Source organism: Xiphophorus hellerii, chromosome 15 (genome assembly GCF_003331165.1).
Source record: "Xiphophorus hellerii strain 12219 chromosome 15, Xiphophorus_hellerii-4.1, whole genome shotgun sequence".
NCBI classification, from domain to species: domain Eukaryota; kingdom Metazoa; phylum Chordata; class Actinopteri; order Cyprinodontiformes; family Poeciliidae; genus Xiphophorus; species Xiphophorus hellerii.
Window position 1 is genome coordinate 3,022,237 of NC_045686.1, and position 20,807 is coordinate 3,043,043.

A 20,807-nucleotide genomic window follows, 5' to 3' on the forward strand; every position below is an offset into this window, starting at 1 on the left:
CTTCTTCAATACAGAATAAAGTCCAAACTTTCAAGAAAAATGTAGAAATGCTGAGAAAAATGACAAAATTCAGTTTTAAAGATAAAACATTGACAATAATGTGGAAATAAGTCAGAATGATGTAACTGCTGCGTTCAAGATGTTTATATCCTAAAGTAGAAATAATGTCCCTCTTATTAAATCTTATTCTAAAAACATAAACCATATTTACGAGGAATAATTGATAGACGTAATTTACTTTTTATACTTTTTTCTATTTCATTTTTAATTTTAAAATGGGAACAACAGCAGCTAAACTTCCTCATTGTTTTTTTCTTCTTCATAGAAATATATGTAACTTTTCTCCACAGAAACAATATATAGACAATAACTTATGAACTTTAGCTGAATAAAGGCGAGTTACTGTGAACTAATGAAAGTTCATAGACTATATAGTTTGAACATGAAATCATGAAGTAAAAACTTCCATTTTCAGGCCCGATTATCAGATGTTCCAGCTGCATGATTATCGCCCTCTGCTGGCCATAAAACATCACGTTAGATTAAAAATCAGTAAAACTTTTTACCTCTGAACAAAAACACTCAACACTCCAGTGTATTTAGAATAAAACTCTTTAATAATTTAATACTGTAGCCAAACAGCAGAAAACATAAACGCAGATTCATCTTAGCTCTAACTTCTGTGAATATGTGAACAGTACAGCAACAATATGAGTTTTAATGAATCCAAACAAATAAAAACAGAGTTGAGGAAGAGAAATAAATAAATCAGACAGCTGCTGGTTCTTTGCAGGACGACACGTTGCTATTGGGCAGCAGGTTGGCCAGCTGCTGGCTCTCCAGCATCATCTTTTCCTTCACCCTGAACACAAACATCATGCATGGAAAAACCTTTGTCAATTTATACAATAGAAAATTTTAATTTTACCTTAATTCGCTTCAGCAAGACAGGTAATAAGCACAACCTTTTAAATATTTTGCTACATATGGTTAAAAAATGACAACAGAGATTGGGCCAGGCTAAGAAAAAATAAATAAAATAACAAGAATTACGAGAAGTCATAATATCGCGGAAATAAACTCGTACGAGAATAAAGTCATAATATTACAAGAATAAAGATGAAATATTCTGAAAACTTTGACAAAAAAAAGATTATTAGAGAGATGCTAAAACAATAAAAAAATAGATAATATTATTAGAATAAACTTATATGAGAATAAAGTCATTGTATTGTGCGATATTCTTATATGTCTTTATTTTCGTACAAGTTTATTCTCATAATATTACAACTTTATTCATGTATGTCTTTATAAATGTACTTTTATTTCTATCACTATTTCTTAGCATAGCCCTAATACTCCGTTGTAAAAAATAGATTATTGTGGAGGTTTAGTTTCCTCTGTCAATCTTTTTTTTTTTTTCAGTAAAAACTAATGTCTCCCCCTGCTGGCTAGTAGATAAAATGCATGCTTAGAAATCATAAATATTGGTTTTATTTTTAGACTCTGTTTCTTTTAGTCAGTTTGATTCTTTAATCTACATCCATGAACGAAACTGGACAGGCGCATTTAAAAATATTCTCTTTTTTTTTTGAAGCACGCAGCTCACCTCTCAGGAAACTCGATATGGTCGATGGTGTCAGGCAGCGGCACACCTCTGGTTTCTGGAAGAAGGAGAACTAAACCACCAGCCACGAAGGCCAAACATCCTGCAGAGCAAATTAGAAACTCAGCTTTTATAATCATGTTAACTTCTCATTTTTTGTCACAACTAAAAGTTTTAGCTATTACTTAAAATGAGTCCGTAAAACAAGCTCCTCTTTCTTGCTGAAAAGTTACTTGTAAGTAAGTTTTGTTTTATTTGAAGTGTACTAAAATATTTGCATTAGAAACTACAGCAAAAATACAGAGTTTATGTTTTTGCATTATACTTTCATTTCCCTTGCAGTCGCTCAGTAGAGTATTGATGCAGTTCCTTTAAAATTTCAACAAACATTTGGAGTGACACTACTTTGCTTTAACACCATAACATATAAAACAATCTAAAATAGTTTTATTTCAACTTATTAGACGCTATTATGTTGTGGTTGGTGAATATTTGTGTCCCCAGACGTAGCAACACTGATTAGTTGATGTGATTTACAGGCCTGATTTTGGACCAGACAGTGGAAATGCACACAAGTTACAGACAAGGGAAACTAACAAAACTTTTTAGTTTACATTGATCCATCCATCCATCCATCCATCCATCCATCCATCCATCCATCCATCCATTTCTAACACTCTTGTCCCTAGTGGGGTCAGAAGGTGCTGGTGCCTTTCCAGCTACGTTCGGGGCGAGAGGCTGGGTCACCCTGGACAGGTCGCCAGTCTGTCGCAGGTTTACATTGATGTGAACCTTAAATGACACTGTAGGTTATTTAAAAAACTAAGAGCACACCAAAAATGATGAGTGGGAGCTCAAGCCAGATGACAGCCAATCTGTAGAGCAGGAAAGGAGCGACAATGCCCCCAACGTCACACAGAGTGGAACAAACCGACACGCCGAAGTTCCTAGAAAGACAACAAGTCTGAGATTTAAAATGCTTCTTAACCGAAATATACGAACAATCAAAGAAAGAGTCTTACCGGACAAATGTTGGGTAGAGTTCAGTGTTTACGAAAACGACCATCTCAAAAGTCATGGTGATCCCCAGCCGACCAACGCAGGCCACCACAGTCTTAAACCAGAACATACCTGAGAGAGTCGAGGAAAAATAAACTGTTAACTGCTGAAAAACGTGGAGTAATACATTTAGTTTTCACAGCTGATGGTCTGATATACTCAGTTCGATTGGGGATCAAAATTGAAACATTTGTTACATTTTCAGCTAGTTACGGTTAGCTATGTGTCAAACAAAGTTAACTCTATGAAAAACCTGTCCACCTCCTCGCCTGTGGGGGCGCTGCATCAAGAACCACTGAAGGAAACAAAACGAAAACTTCTGAATGTAAAACAAAATGGAGTGGCAACAGATTTTAACGGATGTAGGATTTCTCTTTTGTCTTTGTAAAAGACCATGAGCCATTTCTCCCACTAGAGCTAGACACACGTTTGTTTTGGTTGTATTTACCCAGAATGCCTTGTGTTTTAGTTTGCTTCCTGCTTTTAGGGCGGTCACATATGCATTCAAACCGCACAAGAGTCCACATCAACCGAACCGAGACCAAGGTTTGTAGGCGCACCAGAGTTCGCTTTAGAGTCCAATTACACATTCACACCTCCCCAAACGAACCAGACATTTTAGAGTTAAATGAAAGCGGACCAAACAGGGCTGGTGTGAATGCTCCCTAGTTTCTCCTGAGAGCCTCACTGTCAGGGATGAAGGCTGTGATGAAGCAGGAGGCGCCGGCCACGATGTTGGCGGTGGCGAATGGGAGGCGTCGGCCGATTCGCTCAATGGTGAAGAGGATGAGGAAGGCGGCAGGGAACTCCACCAGCCCGGAGATCAGGAAGTCGATGTAGACGTTTCCTCCCAGAATTCCCAACCGCATGATCAAACCCTGGTAGACGACGGCACTGGTGAACCTGGAGGCACGCCGACACAGAAGCCTTAGAAACGCATTTTTGGGATTAACATAACGATAGAAGCATGAAAATTGTACCCTAAAATTTTGAAACTGTGTCAAAATCAGGCTAAAATTAAATCCAGAAAGATTCTCTTCAGCCTGGGAATGAAAGGGTTAAGTTTGTTTTTTTGGGGTTTTTTTTTTACATATTTTGTTATAAAACGATAATCTGTGAAAAGATTGGTCTATTCCACCTCTTACCTGAGCTGATATTTCTGTCTGAAGAGATGCAATACTCCTGGTCAAAAACAACCAATCAGAGCGAGGAGGAAGGTCATAACGCCATCAATCAACCTCATGTACTTGTTGCTAAATGTGCTAATGGTGGAGAAACACTTACCTTTACAGGAAAACTGTTTATCTGCCATAATTAGTGGCTATGCTAACTAGCCTTACCATTCACAACAGGCTCTGCTGACAAAGAGAAACTGAATCAGCTATGATTGGCAGCGCTAAGACCCGCCTCCTGGCTCTGATTGGTTGTTTCTAGTTAGCGCTACAAGATGGCACAGGAGCTCAGTTTTTTCTCAGATTATCTGTCTCATACCGTATTGTTATAACAGTCAGTTTCAAAGAATTATTGACTTAAAACAAGCTCCTATATCTGCCTGAAAAGTTACATGTAAGTTAGTTTTGTCTTGTTTCAAATTTACTAAGATATTTGCACTGGAAACTAGACGAACAAAACTTTTGTTTTTCAAAAACTGGGGGAAAACCAGCGTTTGCATGGAGTTTTAAGAGAAAAGCTCACCAGTTGAAGCTGAGAATAATCGTGTGTTTTCTCATTTTTGGAGTTCTGATCAGGTCCATAAAGGAGGCGGTGGAGGAATCAGCGTTATCATCCGACAGCGTCTATAAAACACAAACATTCAGGAGTTTCACACGCCGGGTTATCTGTCCAGACTGAGGAGGAGAGGTGAGTGTTACCTCGATCATCTTGGACAGAGTCTTCCTGTTTTCCTTCGCCATGTCTTTGGTGATCCTCACAGCTTTGGACTTCCTGTTCTGAGACAGCAGCCATCTTGGAGATTCAGGGATGAACCTTAGAGGTAAAGACGACGACAGAAATCAGGAATCTTCCACAAATCCCAGTTTTTCACCTCATACTGTATGTCTAAATTATGAGCTTTTGCAAGCCAATTTTGAAAAAACTCATTTTCCAATAAAACGTTTTTGCACTAGGATGAGGTGGTTTTTTGTGGTGTATCAAAATTTGTATATTTTGCAAAACTGCAAAGAAAAGTTTTGGGGTTTTTTTGTGAATCACACTCATCATGTGATCAACAGCCTATGGAAGAAGATTAGGGCCAAAACAACATTCTGACATTTTTCTTTGTTCACTAAAGAAGTTCACTGTTTACTCATCAGTGAGGCATTCAGGCGTCTCACCAGTAGTAGGACAGGAAGAGGATGTAGGGGACGGTGATGACGACCTGCAGCCAGCGCCAGTCCGTGATGAAGTAGGCGAGCAAAGGGAGGATGAGGATGCCAACGCTGAAGAACATCTGGTAAATAACTCCCACCGTCCGTCTGAACTCCACCCCAACGATCTCTGTGACTGACGTACAAACATTTTGTTCTGGATTTTTTTAACTACACAGAATTAATTTATTTCTATTTATGTAGAACAATGATGACTTTATTAGAACTGAAAAATCTCCTGATGCTTGTTTTGTTTCATGGATGTACAGGTGGCCGATGTGTTCAATGGTATATTGGAAAGAAAAAAAAGGAGTAAATTTCCTTAAAAGTGATAGGAGCTACTTTATATGTTTTTATGTAACTGTATACCTGTTACTGCAAACCACAGAAGTCAAAGCACCACAAACAAATCCTGGACAGTTTTAACAGTTTTTAAACATCATTAATTAGAATTTATTGTGACAACAATAAATCAAAATCTTATTATGCTAAGAAATTTATCACGATAACTGATAAGCGATATGATCTGTATGTTAAACAAAAAGATTCTCACTGAGTACGTATCCCACCACCCATCCTCCTTTCACTCCGAACCCGTACAGAGTCCTGAAAACCAGTAAAGAAATGTAATTGGGAGCCACGGCCACCAGGATGCCGGCGATCCCGTTCAGCACGTTGGACATGAGGAAGCTCACTTTCCTCCCAAACCTGCAGAAACACAAACATTTACTGGGAAATGATCCCAAACTCCGACATCGTCCTGCTGTTTAAACTCAATCAGAGCAGAGAAAGCAAACCAACCTGTCGGCCAGGTAACCGATGGCGATGCTGCCGATCAGGAAGCCAACGTTCAGCGTGGCCTGGTACAGATCCACCAGCCACCCGTCTGAACACACTAGGTCAAACTGGAGACACAAAATCAGGGTGAAACATGAAATAATTTCCATTTTATTTGCGTTAAACAGAATATTAACCTGTTAGAAATATCAGTCTTGGTCAAGAATCTCCTGCAATTTTTTTTTTAATCTCAGTGGGATTTTGCTGGTGAAATAAAGGTTAATAAAATAAAATAAAAATAAATAACTGAAGCTACAAACTTTTGGAAACCACAGAACTACATTGCATTGATTTCAGAAATTTTAAAGAAAAAGAAAAAAGAATTTCTGAGCTTCAAAGGTAAAAAAAAAAAAAAACATTGGAAAAAAAGAAAACTTAAGGGGAAAAAACAAGGAACTTTTCTGAGTTTGAAAAATCAAATTTTTTTACTTTTCAAACCAAAAAATTTCCCAGTTTTTTTCCTCCACAATTTCTGAGATGAATTTCATAATTTCTGAGCTTTTTCCTGGAAAAGAGATTTTTCAAACTCAGAAATTTCCACATCACTTTCTTTAATAATTCTGAGAATAATCTCAAATCTCATTTTTTTTGTGCAAATTTTTAATTTTTCAAATTCAGACATTTTTATGTAGTTTTTTCAAAAATGTCTGGGATTGATCTCAAAATTGCTGAGTTATTTTATTTTTTTTTTGTCAAATGTTCAGCTTCTCAAACTCAGAAATGTCCGAGTCTTTTTCTAAATAATAAATTTACTCTGTCTTCATAGTTTTGTCTTATTTCAAGTGTACAAAGATTTACACTAGAAACTAGACCAGCTTGGTCAGATTTTGTGTTTTGCAGTGAAAACCAATTTTCTCCTGCAAACTTTGCTCAGGCAGAAATGTTTATCCTTCACCAAATGCAATAAAAATAGAAACTTTGTATTTTCTATCAACTCAAACTCAACTTTCCTCACCTCGGTGACGAAGGACTTCCTCCCGTCATAGTCGTACTCCCAGCCCTGGGTGCAGCCGGCCGTGGGGGTTTCGCTCCGGTCCGTCTCCCGTGGATCGCAGCTGCTTTCCGTCACATTCCAGTCCACTTCGTAGCGCAAACAGCTGCTGCGCTGCAGAACCCCGGTGATGTTGAGCAGCGGCGCCGTCAGCCTGCGACTCTCCTCCCGGCTCCATCCGCAGGCCTCCCTCCGCTGCACCGCCGCCGAGTCCCGGCACCAGTGATCCGGCGTGAAGCCCTGGAACACGATGCCCACGTACACGCCGGCCCACGGCATGGACACCATGCACAGCAGGGCGAAGACCCGCTTCTGGCAGCGCCCGAACTTCCCCGCTTCCTCCAAGATGTCGTCAAAAGTGGCCATGAGTTTTGCCTCCAAGCAGCTGATCTGTATGCCGGGCCTCTCGCTGCGCACCGACCATTCGAACTGCGGGCCCAGTTTGGCCCAGTTGGGGTTTTAACGGGACCAACTGGAGCAAAGGTCCACTGAAATGCGTCTGTTCTTTGCATGCTGTGCAGCAGAGCATGAAAAACCTTTGCTGTGATTTTTACAGACGTCAGACGAACAGTTAGAAGTTGGCGCAAAGCCTGCATGAATTTTTCAAAGCTCCGTTAACATAATTGCATCTGATGGAGCAGCTTGATGCAACCAGTTAAAGTTTAAATACTGCGCATTTAAACCCGCTCAGGTCTGAATTAATTCAGACAAACTCGCATCGTCTCAGACGAGTCTGAAAAGTGTTCTATGGAGCGAAATTGGGGCCATACAGTTTGTTCAAAAGAAAAACAAAAACAACAACCTTGAAACTGAAGGAAAAAAACACAGATTAGTAAGAGAAAAAGAAAGATTTTACATTAAACAGTTATTTTGAAATTAACAAGTTTGAAACTGAAAAAAGGATTTGAAAATGGAAACGGTAAACTGAATAAAAATATTTTAAACTTAAAAACTATTTTGACAGACAAAAGATTTGAAACTGAAACATTATTTTGTAATTGAAATAACTTTAAAGCTGAAAAACAATTAAATTGAAGATTTGAAACTGAAAAACAGTTTCCAATCTTTTTTTCAGTTTCAAACATTTTTTTCTAGTTTCAAATTTCTAAAATACACTTTATGGCCCCAATTTAGCTCCGTAGAACCTGGAAAAAGAAAACTTGATTCCAAAAATAGCATTGAACATTTTTAACAGTTTTACATATTTTTTACAGTTTTAAAACTTCTTCAGTTTCAATGGTTTTTTTTTGTTGCACAAAATTTATGGCCCCAATTTAGCTCCATAAAAAATTCAACAATGTAAAGAAAAAATCGAAGGAATATTTCATAAAAACTGTCATCAGGATGAGATGAAACTTCAACAACAGAGTGCAAATCTCTTATTTATTCAAATAATGCATTATTCTTTACATCAATCTTTTGTTTTTAAATAAGAAAACGGAAAAAGCTGCAAACAGAGAATATAATTCAGATCAACTCAAACATAACGAACCCCATAAGTACCAAATCATCATCCCAGGGGATTTTTCCAGTTTATGTCACAGCTTTCTCTTAACTCCAGATTTCAACCTGAAAGAGTTTCACGGATGAGAAAGTTCAGGAGAACGTTTACGACAGAACAGTCCCATGCAGAGCAGAAAAGGATGCAACAGAAAACGGGAAAAAGTTACAAAATTCCCAAAACAACAGTTCAAACCAGAATTCATTAACGAGTGATTGAACTGGGGCTGTTTTATTTTTATTTTACATTGATGTAACTTCAAATCAACAGTTTAATAATTTAATTTCATCTTTGAATCCTTTGATAAATAATCTGAAATCATGTTGAGGAAAACCCACACACCGTCTCTCTCTCCCATGACGAAATCTGATTTTTAAATGAGATATTTGTGATCCAAGTGATAAAAACAGGAGCGCTAACGAGTGTTTGTGGTTTGTTTTTGGTCAACTCATCCATAAAAACACTGTTAGACTCTAAAAAAGAAAGACCTTGACGTAATGGTTACCTACAGAAGCTTGAATACTCCAGTTAGTCTAATCCTAAAGAAATTTCTCTCATAATTTGCACTTAAAATATAGATTTTTTTGTCACATTCTAAGATTTTGTTCCAGTGTATTTTACAGGAAGTGACATGAAGTCTCAAGTAGATTGTATTTAGGTAAATGATAGAAATAAATGCAGCTTAACAATAAATTTCAAGTGTTTTGAAGATCAAGAAGAATTTTTGTATTTTTTTAGAGGAGAAGATAAACTCTTTCTTTAGGAGTGTAGCAGTACATGTGATTGTCCCAAATCCCTCAAAGTAGGACAGAAAGAGCAAAACCTATGGAAAGCTGAGGTGGGAAAAAAATGAAAAGCCAATCTAAAGCTCTCCACACTACAGCAATGCAAAGATCGCATCAGATGTTTGTTTTATTTATTTTGAAACATTTAGAGCTTTTGGTAACCAATGGTTACAAAGGAGAGCAGGTTGGGAGTATGGCAAGCCAAATGGTCATGTAATCAAGCACTTTGCTATGCCTGGTTGTGTCTAACATTAGTAAACTTTTAGTAAGTAACAAGGCTCCTAAATAAAGTTTGTTTTCTGTTTGAAATGAGGTTTTTGTTTCTGTACCCAGATCAACCCTGACGTGGTTTATTTGTACTGCTACACTCAATTCCTGTTTCTGATCCCAAGTTGGACACTGCAAAAAACACAAAATCTTACCAAGTATTTATGTCTAAATTCTAGTGCAAATATTTGAAATGAGACAAAACTAACTTACAAGTAACTTTTTAGGAAGATATAAGAGCTTGTTTTAGGTAAATAATTCCTTAACATTGATGAAAAAGTTCTAGTTCCATCGGTAGATTATATCTGCATACGGATTTATAACACGGGAAAAATGTTGTTACAAGTGAAATAATTTGCTAGTGGAAATGGCACTTTCATCAATATTGAAGAATAATTTATTTAAGCTCATATCTTTCTGAAAAGTTACGTGTAAGTTAGTTTAGTCTTATTTCAAGTACACAACGGTATCTGTACTTTATGTTTTTGAGGTGGAAACTGACTTTTTGGACAACAAAATGAAGCAAAAGTTTTTGCATTAATATCAGTTCAGATTTAGATGTTCATTATTTTTCTTTTAGCAAAATTGAAATAAATTTAGTTAGATTTGCAAAAAAAATTAAAACTCTTGTTTGACCTGTGTTTTTAATTTTATCATTTTGTGGGAGTTGCTACTTTGCTTAATTCAATAGCATAAATTGGACAAAAAAAGAGGATGTTTAAGAAAATATGAACCATTTTAAATCCTGGAATTACTCAAAACTAGAACATCTGAGCACTGATTCATTGGCAAACAAGTTGCCCAAAGACTGTGTAAAGAACACTGCAGATTGGTTTTATGTCTTACACCAAACAAACACTGATGCAAGTTAAACCTGCATGTTTTTGGCCAACTGTGAACTCTGACACTGAAAAATCTAAAACATTTTGGAGCAGAAACATCAGCAAGACCTGCAAACCAAAGTTGAGTCTATAACATAAAAGAGCAGGAAAAAAGTCTAGATTAGTGACTGAAATATGGCTTCCATTCTCCAGTTTCCCTTCAGTCGACCATCCATTCCCACTTCAGGCTGTCGTACAGAAAATCCGTTAAATAATCATAAAATAAACGTGTGTGCGACACACCAAAGAGGTCGAGAAACAAACAACAAACACAACATGATCGTCCATTTACAAAAAAACCTGTTCGCTGGACAAAACCATCAAGGAAGGCATCAAACTTTCTTTTTAAGGGGAAAGAAAGAACAAAACCTGCTCTGCTAGCAGCTGTAAACAGTGTCTTCGTCCCTTAATAACGTTTCACCAGCTTCCAACACGTTCCTAAAGAAAACCTAACGAATGTTGTGCTGATTTCATCAAAGTGCTAAATTAATGGCACGAACTTATTAAAACTGAAAAATAAAAATAGAGTTGTGGTTTTCTCACCGAGGAACGTGTGCAATCGGGGTTTAGTTGAGAGACGCAGGTGCTAAAGGCCTGAAGAACAGTTTTAAATAATAAACCTCTCAATAAATTAAAATCAACACCGGCAGTTCGAGTCCGAATCGGCCGAGAAAAGGCGCAGCGGAGGGGAGAGAAAAAACGCAATCTGTTGGTTTTGCTGCTGCCGTCTTGGAGACATTCACTGAGAGAAGAGTTCAGGCGGTGACATCACACCCTGAGGAGATCCTCGTCGCTGTCGTCGTCCTCACGCTTCCGGCTGCGAGGTTTGCTGCTCTGCCTCGCCCTGTCCGACTCCTCCAACAAGCCCACCAGGTCTTCATCACTCTCCTCCTGGAATAAAAAACAAAAAGCACACTGTGAGGCTTTGGAGACAATTTATTATCCCAGAAACTGTTGTGATAAACCATAATATTCTAAACTGATTTTGCAAAAGTCAAAAGTAAAGCAAGGATAAACAAAAACAAATTTCACTGGTTGATAAATTGTCACAGAAATTATTGTAAAAAATGATGCAATTCTTGTTTTGAGTCTAGATATTAATATCTGTATCAGTTCCGATGTTAAAAAAAATCTAGATTGGGTATCGGTGACAATGTGTCCAATCCATAAAGGCAGATCTATTCATTCTAATTCTATGCTTTGTGCTCTGAGTGATGCCATCCTTTATTTATTTTGCATTATATTTAGAATTCCTAATTTCACTTTCTTGAACCATTTGAAAGACGTTTTGTCGCAGTTCATTTCTTTATTATTAATTTTACAGTCGCTGTTCTGACGGAACAAATGAAAGTTGTAGCTTATTAAGCTACTGCTGGGCGTGCCGTGGTGGCGTAGCGGTTAGCGCGACCCGTATTTGGAGGCCTCGAGTCCTCGACGCGGCCGTCGCGGGTTCGACTCCCGGACCCGACGATATTTGCCGCATGTCTTCCCCTCTCTCCTTCCCTGTTTCCTGTCAGCCTACTGTCATTTAAGGGACACTAGAGCCCACAAAAAGACCCCCTGGAGGGGTAAAAAAAAAAAAAAAAAAGATTTAAAAAAAAAAAAAGAAGCTACTGGTGTATTTAACTGAGCTGTACTGGTGCAGAATTAGCAAAAAATTTATATCTACATTTTAAATCAATTCAACGTTGTTTCTCTGTATCTGCATTGTTGTCTGCAATGGATAATAAAATAATTCATTTTATTATTTACACATAAATAAAATGGATTATGGAGTTTCTGTAAACAAAATTTGAGTTTAAAAAAATGACCGATCGACCGGCGTGACCTCTGACCTGAAGGACGGAGCTGCGCTGAGTCCTGGACGCCGCCGGCGGTTTCAGCACTCTGACGCCCGGGACGCTCAGCACCTCGTCCTCGCTGTCATCGTCCTGCTCGTCCAGAGAGAACGAGCGCAGCCCGTCCGTGTTCACCGGCTTGGTCCTGATGTGGCCGTTGCTATGGTTACTCCTCCCGCGGTGCGAGGAGGAAGACAGAGGGGCTTCCAGCTCCTCCATCAGCCACTCCATCTCCTCCTCACCGCCTTCCTCATCCGTGTTGACCTGGGGGTCAAAGGGCGGATTTAGCAGCAGCAAACTGAGAACTCCTGCGCTCTCTGAAGGCGGCAAGAACGAACCTTTGAATATTTATACGAGACTTGATTTCCTCTCTTGCAGCAGCCGGCGACCTTCTGCATCACGAGCTCCCTGAATGTTTGATGAGAGAGAAGAAACAAAAACGGATTTTTTCTTAGGCTGATTTCACACCCGTCAGTCTCATAATCAAATATTGCAACCAAAGTTGTTACATTTGTTTAATTTTCATTCGGTACAGTTCGCTTTCACACCAAGTCAAAGCAAACTGATTGAAAAAACCGTTCCCCTCCTTGCCTGTAGGGGCGCTGCATAAAAATCTCTGAAGACGACACTGAGCAAGATTGAGCACTTTGGAAACATCAGAAATGCGCCGAGCTGACACAGATCTGCTGAGGTAGGCCTTGACCTCTGGCACACAGCTCTGTAAGGTCTGATTGTGTCTGATTGGTTTGTTGCCATGTCTTATGCAGAAATGCACTTCAAGAGCTTCCACTCTCCGGTTTTTGTATCCAGAGGCAACATGAATACGAAACATTTAGCTGACATGGTGGAGAATTATGTACATTTTTTATGATTCTTTGCTAAACAACCACAAAGACAAAATGACTGAAAACCTCAGAATGGGAATTACAACGTGGTCGTCCAGGGAGGAGGTCGTCTGCAGAAACTGTAAAAATAACTGAGGAAGTAATTCCATCCAAGCATCGGTTAATATGTACAATTTAATAAATGTGACACTTTAGCTCCACTTGCAAGGCAGACTGGAGTACATCATGAGAATCTTTTTCAAAATCGAAGGCAGAATTTGTTTGACTCCAAAATCAATTTAGAATGGAATCGTGGCCTCAAAAATCCAAATTCAATCAAATTGTGAGTAAGAAACCGATTCCCAGCCCTAGTATTTACCCAGAATTCCCTGTTGTCGATCGTTTTCTGCTTTTCTAGCAGTCTCCAGTTCGCTTGACGTTCCCATCAGCATTCGAACTGCACCAGAGTTCACTTCAACTGAACAGAGACTGAGGTCTGTAGAGTTCATGAGCTCAACTACACATTCACACCTACAGAACAGTGAATATTTAAAAACAATAAAAGTTTTTTGTTTTTAAGATGCAGTGTTGGCTTTTAAACCCTCAGATTATCTGTTTATATTTTCGTTTTCACTTTGTTTAGACAAACTGGACTTCCTAGAGACAATCGAACTGCAGTTTGATTAAGACGGACTGAACAGGACTTACCTTCGTTCTCTTTTGTGCAGCAGATATCCCAGCAGACAGACGACCAGAACCACCAGCAGGAGGGTCAGCATTATTCCCAACGCCTGGCTGCGGCGGGAAGAATCAATGTCGCCGTCCGACGTCTGACGATCGATGGTTCTGCAGAGAATCGACCTCCATTTGAGTAAAACCTCTAAAACGAGGCGTGAAGTCAGGAGACGTTTACTCACATCAGCCCACACACGGCTTCTGTGTGCCACACAAACAGGTACTGGCAGTCGTCTGTCTCCAGCAGGAACTCTGGGATGCCGACGCCGACCGACGGGCTGCAGTAGAACGTGATGGTGGAGTAGACGGTTCTGTTCTCCTCGTTGTGGCACTTAGAGTCCGAGGGAACGAGAACGTCCAGGTCTCCTCCTGGAGATGCCAAGCAAAGACCTTAGGCCTGACATTTAAAGACTTTTTATGACTTTCTAATAACTTGTTGTTTGCTTCATACATTCATCTGAAAGCCCAAAAATTCCTCAAGATTTTCACTGATGTTTAATTAAACTTGTTCTGATTCTGAGCCACAGGAAGGCGTTCATCTCTTCTTTGTCTAGTGGCTGTTCTGGTGTTTGAAGCAGGTTGATCAAAGTGCCTCTGACAGCCTTTTTTTTTTTTTTTAAACTTATCAGAACTTGAAATTCTTGGCAGCCTTCACTTCTCCTGAGTTTTGACCCTTCAGATTTTTGATTCAGGCCGGATCCAAAGTTGAACACCTTTTTTTTAGATCAACTTTGCAATGCTGAGCTTTGAGGAAGCTAATCACAATGCTAACAGGATTAGCAGGTCTGCTGCTGATGGGAGTAAACTTGAACAAAAGGAGAAAGGAACCAGCTTTTCTACAACAATCGCAGGTTTTGGTGTTAACCACATAAATTACCGTTAATGTAATACTTGGCCTTGTCAGAGGAGCCAATCTTGCGCCTGTAGTCTGCGTTCAGCTGCACCTGGCAGATGTTTGCACCAAGGCACTTCGGCAGGGAGTTGTTGGTGATGCCAGACAGCTGGATGTGGTAGATGTAACGGTCGCCGTTGGTACGGATGTCGCCAGATGCCTGATGTGGTCTGACACAGAAATAAATAGTTTGCACATTTAATTTTGGGCTGAAACTAATGATTGTTTTAGAATTTGATTAATCGGATAAAAACAATTGGAACTTTTCGCTGATTTTTCATCTAATTCTTTTTTAAACAGTATTAGAAATTCATAAAAAAATGCAATAAACAATTGAATTTCTTTACTAAATAAGAAAATAAACATGTAATTGCATAAAATAAAATAACATTTCGGTATTCCCTTAGTGCACATTTGATGCTAAAAATACTTCAATTTAATTCATTTATATGGCACCAATTGGTGCCATCAAACATCAACATGTGAAAAGCTTTCTGCTTGACTCATTCAAACAGTGTAAAGCTCTGTTGATTAACTTTTGGATTCACTAATTAATAATTTGATAGAAAAGATGCTTCATAAGAGATTTTTTTTAAACTAAATTTAAACCAGATGAAGTTAAAACAGTGCCACTAGAAATGTTTATAGCTTTGGCTTAATTACCGCTCTGACTTTTATTCTTTCAGTAAACGGCATTTTATAAGTCTGTATACGCCACTTAACGATTAATTGATTACCAGTTGGTTGACAATGATTTCAGTAATCAATTAATCATGATAATTTCAGATTTTACAATAAAACTGTCAACTCAGAGCAGATTTTTGAGGTTATCCTAATTAGTTTGGTGAAGATGAAAAAGTTCTTGAATGAAAACTTGGATTGTTAAACTTTTGTCTCTGTTGTACAGCAGGTTGGTTCCTGTAATATTATAAACGTTAATATGACACTGTATGGGTTACCTGGTGTAGAGTTCTCCCAGATTCAGACTGGTTCCGGTGTCGGGAACCTTTATCATCCCGTTCTCGATATGGACCTCCTGCGGCTTCACAGCGCAGGCCAGGCGAGTCTCCCAGCCAATCACAAACTCACAGGTCGCCATGTCGACCCTGTTCCACGCACAGAACAGGAACCATCATGGAGGACTTCACTGACTCACATTCACATTTACACTGAATAAAGACGAAACCTCAGACATGGCGGGAAATATCAGGTGAAAGTCAAACTTTATGAGGAAATTATTCAGTTTTAGTTAATAAACATCCTGAAAATGAAATATGATATAAGTCCTGAGCTAAAGAGAAGAGAGAGTTTATAATGTTCATAAACACTTTAATGCAAAGGATTAGAGGAGTCAAGGAAGGAGAAGAAAGGAAAGAAGGAAAAAAGAAGACATTTTACAGACGAAAAGGAAACCAGAAAGGGAGGACATGAAATATTTTAAAGATAAAAAGAGAAAGAAACAGAGAAAGAAAGAAAAGAGAGAAAGGAAAAAGACAGAAAGCAATAATAAGAAAGCAATACTCATTTTCTTATTCTCTCCTTTGTCAGGATAGGAAAAATGCAGGAAACAGAATGACACAAAAAAGGAGAGAATAAGAAAATGAGTCTGTGTGTGAGGAAGAGATTAAAGTCATGAAGAAGGAAGGAAGGAAATATTTTCTAGATTTCTACAGATCTGGAAATCACTGCCTGCAGCATCACATGTGGAAGCTAAGATAGCATAACTGATATGAACAAATCAGCCCCTTAATGTCCCAAAACAAAAATATCTTCCTTTAGATAATGAATTAGTGTGACATGTCCGACAATTTTCCAGGTGAAACATGTAAGATCTGCGTTTGTTGTGTTTTACCTGAGGAGTGACGGGTGACCCACAGTGGAGCCGCAGCTCAGCTGGATCACCGTTTTGGCCTTCAAACTGTTACCGCACACATCGTCTCCGTCTGAATAGTTCACGTTTATCTTTCCATCTGTGGAGGAACGTAAACCTGATGAAGAGGCTTGAAATTTACAAAACGACTGGAAGGCAAAACTTTAGAAAACAGCAGAACCTGTGGTTCGAAAACTACTTTTAAAATGTTTCTGTTGAGGGAAAATATTTCCTGTTATAATCTGTGCATTTCCTACCAGTGTAGCTCATTTTCTGGGTGTAAGCCCAACCCAGGGTCTGAGTCTGTCCGGATTTGGAGTGTCGACACACCGTCGCCCCCGTTGGACAGCTGGTCAGCCCACCATAGATTCCCTGACACAGGTTGAAGTAATACCTGCGGGAAGGGATCCACATTTATAGTCAATGTTGCTAAACGCAGCCACCTGCATCGTAAATGTCGAGTTGGAGGAACTACAATTTAATTATTTAAGAATGATTTTGTGCAAAGAAACTGTAACGAACATGCTTTGCAGGTCTATCCTGACCTGTTCATAGGTCAAATTTAAATACGAGCACCTAAAAAGACAAAGGCATGACCAACTTACGAATATCCTTGGCTGGTGAACTTCCACGGCTTGGTGCGGGACGACATGGATCGCAGATCGAACGTATGATGCTGGCTCACCAGTTTGCACTCCATCTTTGTTGGAGGACAGACGGCGCTGGTTTTCCACTGGAACGTGGCCAGGCAGCCGGCGGTCTCGGACAACAGCTCCGGGGTGCCGTGGCCTGCAAAGTGTTCGCAGGTGAAGAGGATGGACGACTGGCGCTTCGCAGAAGTTGGAACTGAAAGAGAAAACGGAGGAGAATTTTACATTTGAGACGTGGTGTCTAGCAAAAAAAAAAAAAAAGAAATCTGAACTTGGACTAGGCCACTCTGATACAATCCCAGTGTTCCTCTGAGTATTTCACAGAAATAACTACAAATGAAAGTAGTTGCATTGGATTTTATTTAAATGATCTGAAGTTAAAGGAGCTGAATACTTTTGGATTTGCATGTAAAAATCTAATTGAAAACATGTAATTTTTCTTTCCACTTCATGTTGAACAAGGTGCAAAGATTTTAAATGCTTTTGTTTTTCTAAAGTTTTGTTACACATTTACTGTTCAAATTCTGTTAAAAATTTAATATAAAAAAAAATCTATTAAATAGTGGATTATATGATTTAAAAAATCTTTTCAATTTAATTTTTTTGCAGCATTAAAGACATCCTGACCTTTTTGGAGGTCAGGAGTGAAAAACTCACCTCCATTGCAGAATCCCCACTTCTGGTCGACGTCGTAGTTGGAAGTTGTGGCACACCACTTCTTGCCATCCGTCCTTCCTTCTATAGTGCATTCGCTGTACGACTTGCTCATGAAGATGAAGGGGAACACGCACGTCTCATTTTCGGTGGTCACTAGGAGACAAAAGCTGCTTCTTTAACTGGTTTCTGGCATTTTGATCAGCAGGAAGATGTTTCTGCTACAGTAATGTTCAGCCTGCTGCAGTTAAAAGAAAAGTTTTAACACTTTTCATACAGTAAACTTCAAGCACTTCTAAAGACTTTTCAAGATAAGTTGTCAAACTTTTCTAGCACTGCAGTTTGGAGATAAAAACAAAGAATTGAGCTAAAAGAAGACAGTTTTAATTCTCTAAAACTCACCAATTTATTACCGTTAATAATAATAATGTCTTATGGGATGTGCTGTGGTGGTGCAGGGGTTAAGCACAACCCACATAAGGAGGCCTTAGTCCTCGACGCAGCTGTCGCAGGTTCGATTCCCGGCCTGGCGACCTTTGCCGCATGTCTTCCCCTTCTCTCATTACCCTCTTTCTTGTCAATTAACTATCAAATAAAGGCCACTAGAGCCAATAAAACATTTAAAAAAAAAAAAAAAAAAAAATGTCTTATGACAGTTTTCTACATTCTATGAAGACAAATATAAAGCAAAAGTTTATGTTTTGAAATGTCTCTTTCACACATGCACTAAACATTTGACTGATCTGAGAAAAAAACCCACAAATTTAACAAAAAATATTCTAATTACAATTACGTTTAACATACAAATAATTGAGCCATTAGGAATAATAAATATTGTGTTAGGATAAACACAATACATAAAGAAAGTTATGAAAAAAAATTCTGAAAATATTTCCTGCCATTTAGCAAATTTTATTAATTTTAGTAATTCTAATTAACCTAAAAAAGAAGCGATTAATTGGATTCTTAATTTTTTTTTAAGTTTATGAAAATATCTGGTTTCAAATGTAAATAATGTCCAAATTTGGGCTTTTAATCAAATGTTAGATTGCACTTTATTATGAAACTGTGAAGTCTTAATATCAAAACTTTCAAGGACTTTATACAGAAATCGAGCGCTGTAAAGGATTTTAAGTACCGTACCTGAAATTTGCATTTATAATACTAGAGTTTAAATTTGGTTGTTTAGCTTTAATGCTGTACAACAATTGTTTTTAAAATATTTTTTATTTTTTGGTTCTCTCTCTAAAAAATAGTTTATAAATCGATGATTTTGTGTCATAAAGGACAAAAGCGTCTTCCTACTGGCTGAGCATGGATCTCCTCCTCCGTAGTGCATCAGCACCGCCTGGTCTTCGTGTTTGAAGTCCATCGTCATGGCTTTGCTGATGCCGTACGATGAAGCGGGCATCTTTGAACCAGAACCCGGAACCAGGCAGACCGTGCTCTGCTTGCAGCTTTTCTCCGCCACCGAGCCGCAGACGTTGATGTAATACTTCCCGGAGGATCCATTCACCTGCAGAACCGCAGATAAATGTGTTTATTTCCGAATCCAGACAGACTGGAACCAGAACACGAAGCCGCTGATCCTCACCTGGACTTCGCCGGAAAGAGATATGAGATCAAACGTGAAATCCAGCTGTGAGTCTTTGAGCTGGCAGCCACTGGTTTGAGTCGCATCTGGGCAGACGATGGGAGTCGCCCACTCAAACAGGTAGACGCAACCCTGCAGCCTCAGCATCTGAGGGGAACCCTGGAGGAAAATATCCAAAGATTAAAGACGGGGAGGCAGGATGGGATTATTTCTGATGAGAGAGGGCAGACTGACCAGCTCCAGGCCTTTCTGGCAGGTAAAGACGATGGTTGAACTGTAGTTGTGATGAGGATCTGCTGCACACCGGGTCGAGCTTTGGTAGGTGATGAACACTTCACCTGTCATGTTGTTCATCTGTGGGCCAGAGGTTGAACGGCCGATATCCTGCAACAGACAGAATTACAGAAAATTAAAGCAAAAAAAGAATAAGAGACAGAGCTAAACTTTAGAATGTCTAATTAACCCCCTAAATTCAGTTGTTTTTAACTCCAGTTAACGCTTAAAAGAAAAATCATCCAGCTGTTTTTTGGCAATAAATTAATGTTTTTTGGTGTCTGGAAAATGAGCTGCTTCAAAAACCTCGGGAATGTTGAGTCATGATGCGCCGTTTAAACTCTAATTTCTGACCATTTTTATTTTAATGTCTTGTGATTTTTTTTTAAAGCTGAATAATAATGTGAATACAGAAATCAAGGTTGTTTTATCTGTGCACTGCCACTTTACAGAGCTGAAAGGTTTCTATAAATAAAGTCTACCAATAACTATTAATGACAGAATGTGTGTTGATGGCTGCTCTGCTTATTTTGGTATAAAAACCAGATCGTGTGCTAGATTTCTCACCACAGGTGGTCCGTTATCGGGGTCCATGCAGACTGCAGCACCAGGTGGGCAGGTGACATCGGGGATGGGATTCAAAGGCTCGCAGAGGTTCAGGTAAAAGTCAGGAGAGTTGTCGTTTTGGTCCACTGCATCGTCTGATCGGACAGGAACGGAGAAGAAGACAGAGTTATAGACGCAAATAAATAAATTAAAAAGCAAGTAGAGCTGAGCCCACCCACCTGTAGCCGTGTAGTACCCAGTGCGGTGAATGAGAGGAGACAGGTCTATTAGAGAAGAGCCGTTGTGGGCCGAACAGGTCACCTAATGATTTAAATAAATCATATAAAAAGAATTAAAATGAGAACACCTTCAGGCCCATTTCACAGCACAACTGCATCCACTAAACCACTGCGATAAATCCCCATTTTAAAGCAGTGATAACATTAAGTTCCAGTGTTTTGGGAATCATTTTCTAAGCAAAACTTCATAGAAAACAAAAACAAAGCCATAAAATCATGCATCCAATAGTCAATACTAGTGAAATTAAATTGGAATTTTTAAAACTTTTTAAACAGATCTAAAATAAGCTTGTCGTAATAAGAAATAAATCAAATGATGATTTGCATGATTTATCATTT

At 38.8% G+C, this 20,807-nt stretch overlaps 2 protein-coding genes across 2 annotated transcripts in view; both read right to left on the reverse strand.

The window, feature by feature from the left end:
- Positions 1-594: 594 nt before the first annotated feature.
- LOC116733863 (solute carrier family 22 member 2-like) lies at positions 595-7,380 on the reverse strand. The gene is made up of 11 exons (XM_032584744.1): positions 6,824-7,380; positions 5,833-5,936; positions 5,585-5,739; positions 4,999-5,167; positions 4,537-4,651; positions 4,361-4,461; positions 3,354-3,568; positions 2,629-2,737; positions 2,441-2,553; positions 1,610-1,709; positions 595-862 (listed from the first exon to the last, which is right to left on the reverse strand). Exons 1-11 carry the CDS (start codon positions 7,223-7,225, stop codon positions 769-771), a joined length of 1,677 nt encoding a protein of 558 aa, XP_032440635.1. The 5' UTR covers positions 7,226-7,380; the 3' UTR covers positions 595-768.
- Positions 7,381-8,228: 848 nt separating this feature from the next.
- The window catches only part of igf2r (insulin-like growth factor 2 receptor), a 42,372-nt gene continuing 29,793 nt past the window's right edge, over positions 8,229-20,807 (reverse strand). Inside the window, exons 36-51 of the mRNA XM_032584743.1 lie at positions 20,409-20,490; positions 20,191-20,324; positions 19,585-19,734; positions 19,351-19,509; positions 19,062-19,272; positions 17,760-17,912; positions 17,058-17,298; positions 16,710-16,846; positions 16,435-16,552; positions 15,542-15,688; positions 14,568-14,752; positions 13,873-14,059; positions 13,664-13,801; positions 12,470-12,539; positions 12,129-12,395; positions 8,229-11,184 (exon numbers count right to left, since the gene is read on the reverse strand). Coding sequence (XP_032440634.1) covers positions 11,062-11,184; positions 12,129-12,395; positions 12,470-12,539; positions 13,664-13,801; positions 13,873-14,059; positions 14,568-14,752; positions 15,542-15,688; positions 16,435-16,552; positions 16,710-16,846; positions 17,058-17,298; positions 17,760-17,912; positions 19,062-19,272; positions 19,351-19,509; positions 19,585-19,734; positions 20,191-20,324; positions 20,409-20,490 — 2,502 coding nt within the window. The 3' untranslated portion in view covers positions 8,229-11,061. The remainder of the gene's footprint in view (positions 11,185-12,128; positions 12,396-12,469; positions 12,540-13,663; positions 13,802-13,872; positions 14,060-14,567; positions 14,753-15,541; positions 15,689-16,434; positions 16,553-16,709; positions 16,847-17,057; positions 17,299-17,759; positions 17,913-19,061; positions 19,273-19,350; positions 19,510-19,584; positions 19,735-20,190; positions 20,325-20,408; positions 20,491-20,807) is intronic.

Excerpts from the sequence above, each read along its gene's own strand:
- LOC116733863 (XM_032584744.1), bottom strand. The coding sequence starts at position 7,225 with ATGGCCACTTTTGACGACATCTTGGAGGAAGCGGGGAAGTTCGGGCGC. Across the intron at positions 5,937-6,823 it reads GGAAGTCCTTCGTCACCGAG|TTTGACCTAGTGTGTTCAGA; the intron begins GTGAGGAAAGTT and ends TTGTGTCTCCAG. Across the intron at positions 5,168-5,584 it reads GGTGGTGGGATACGTACTCA|TCACAGAGATCGTTGGGGTG; the intron begins GTGAGAATCTTT and ends TTTGTACGTCAG.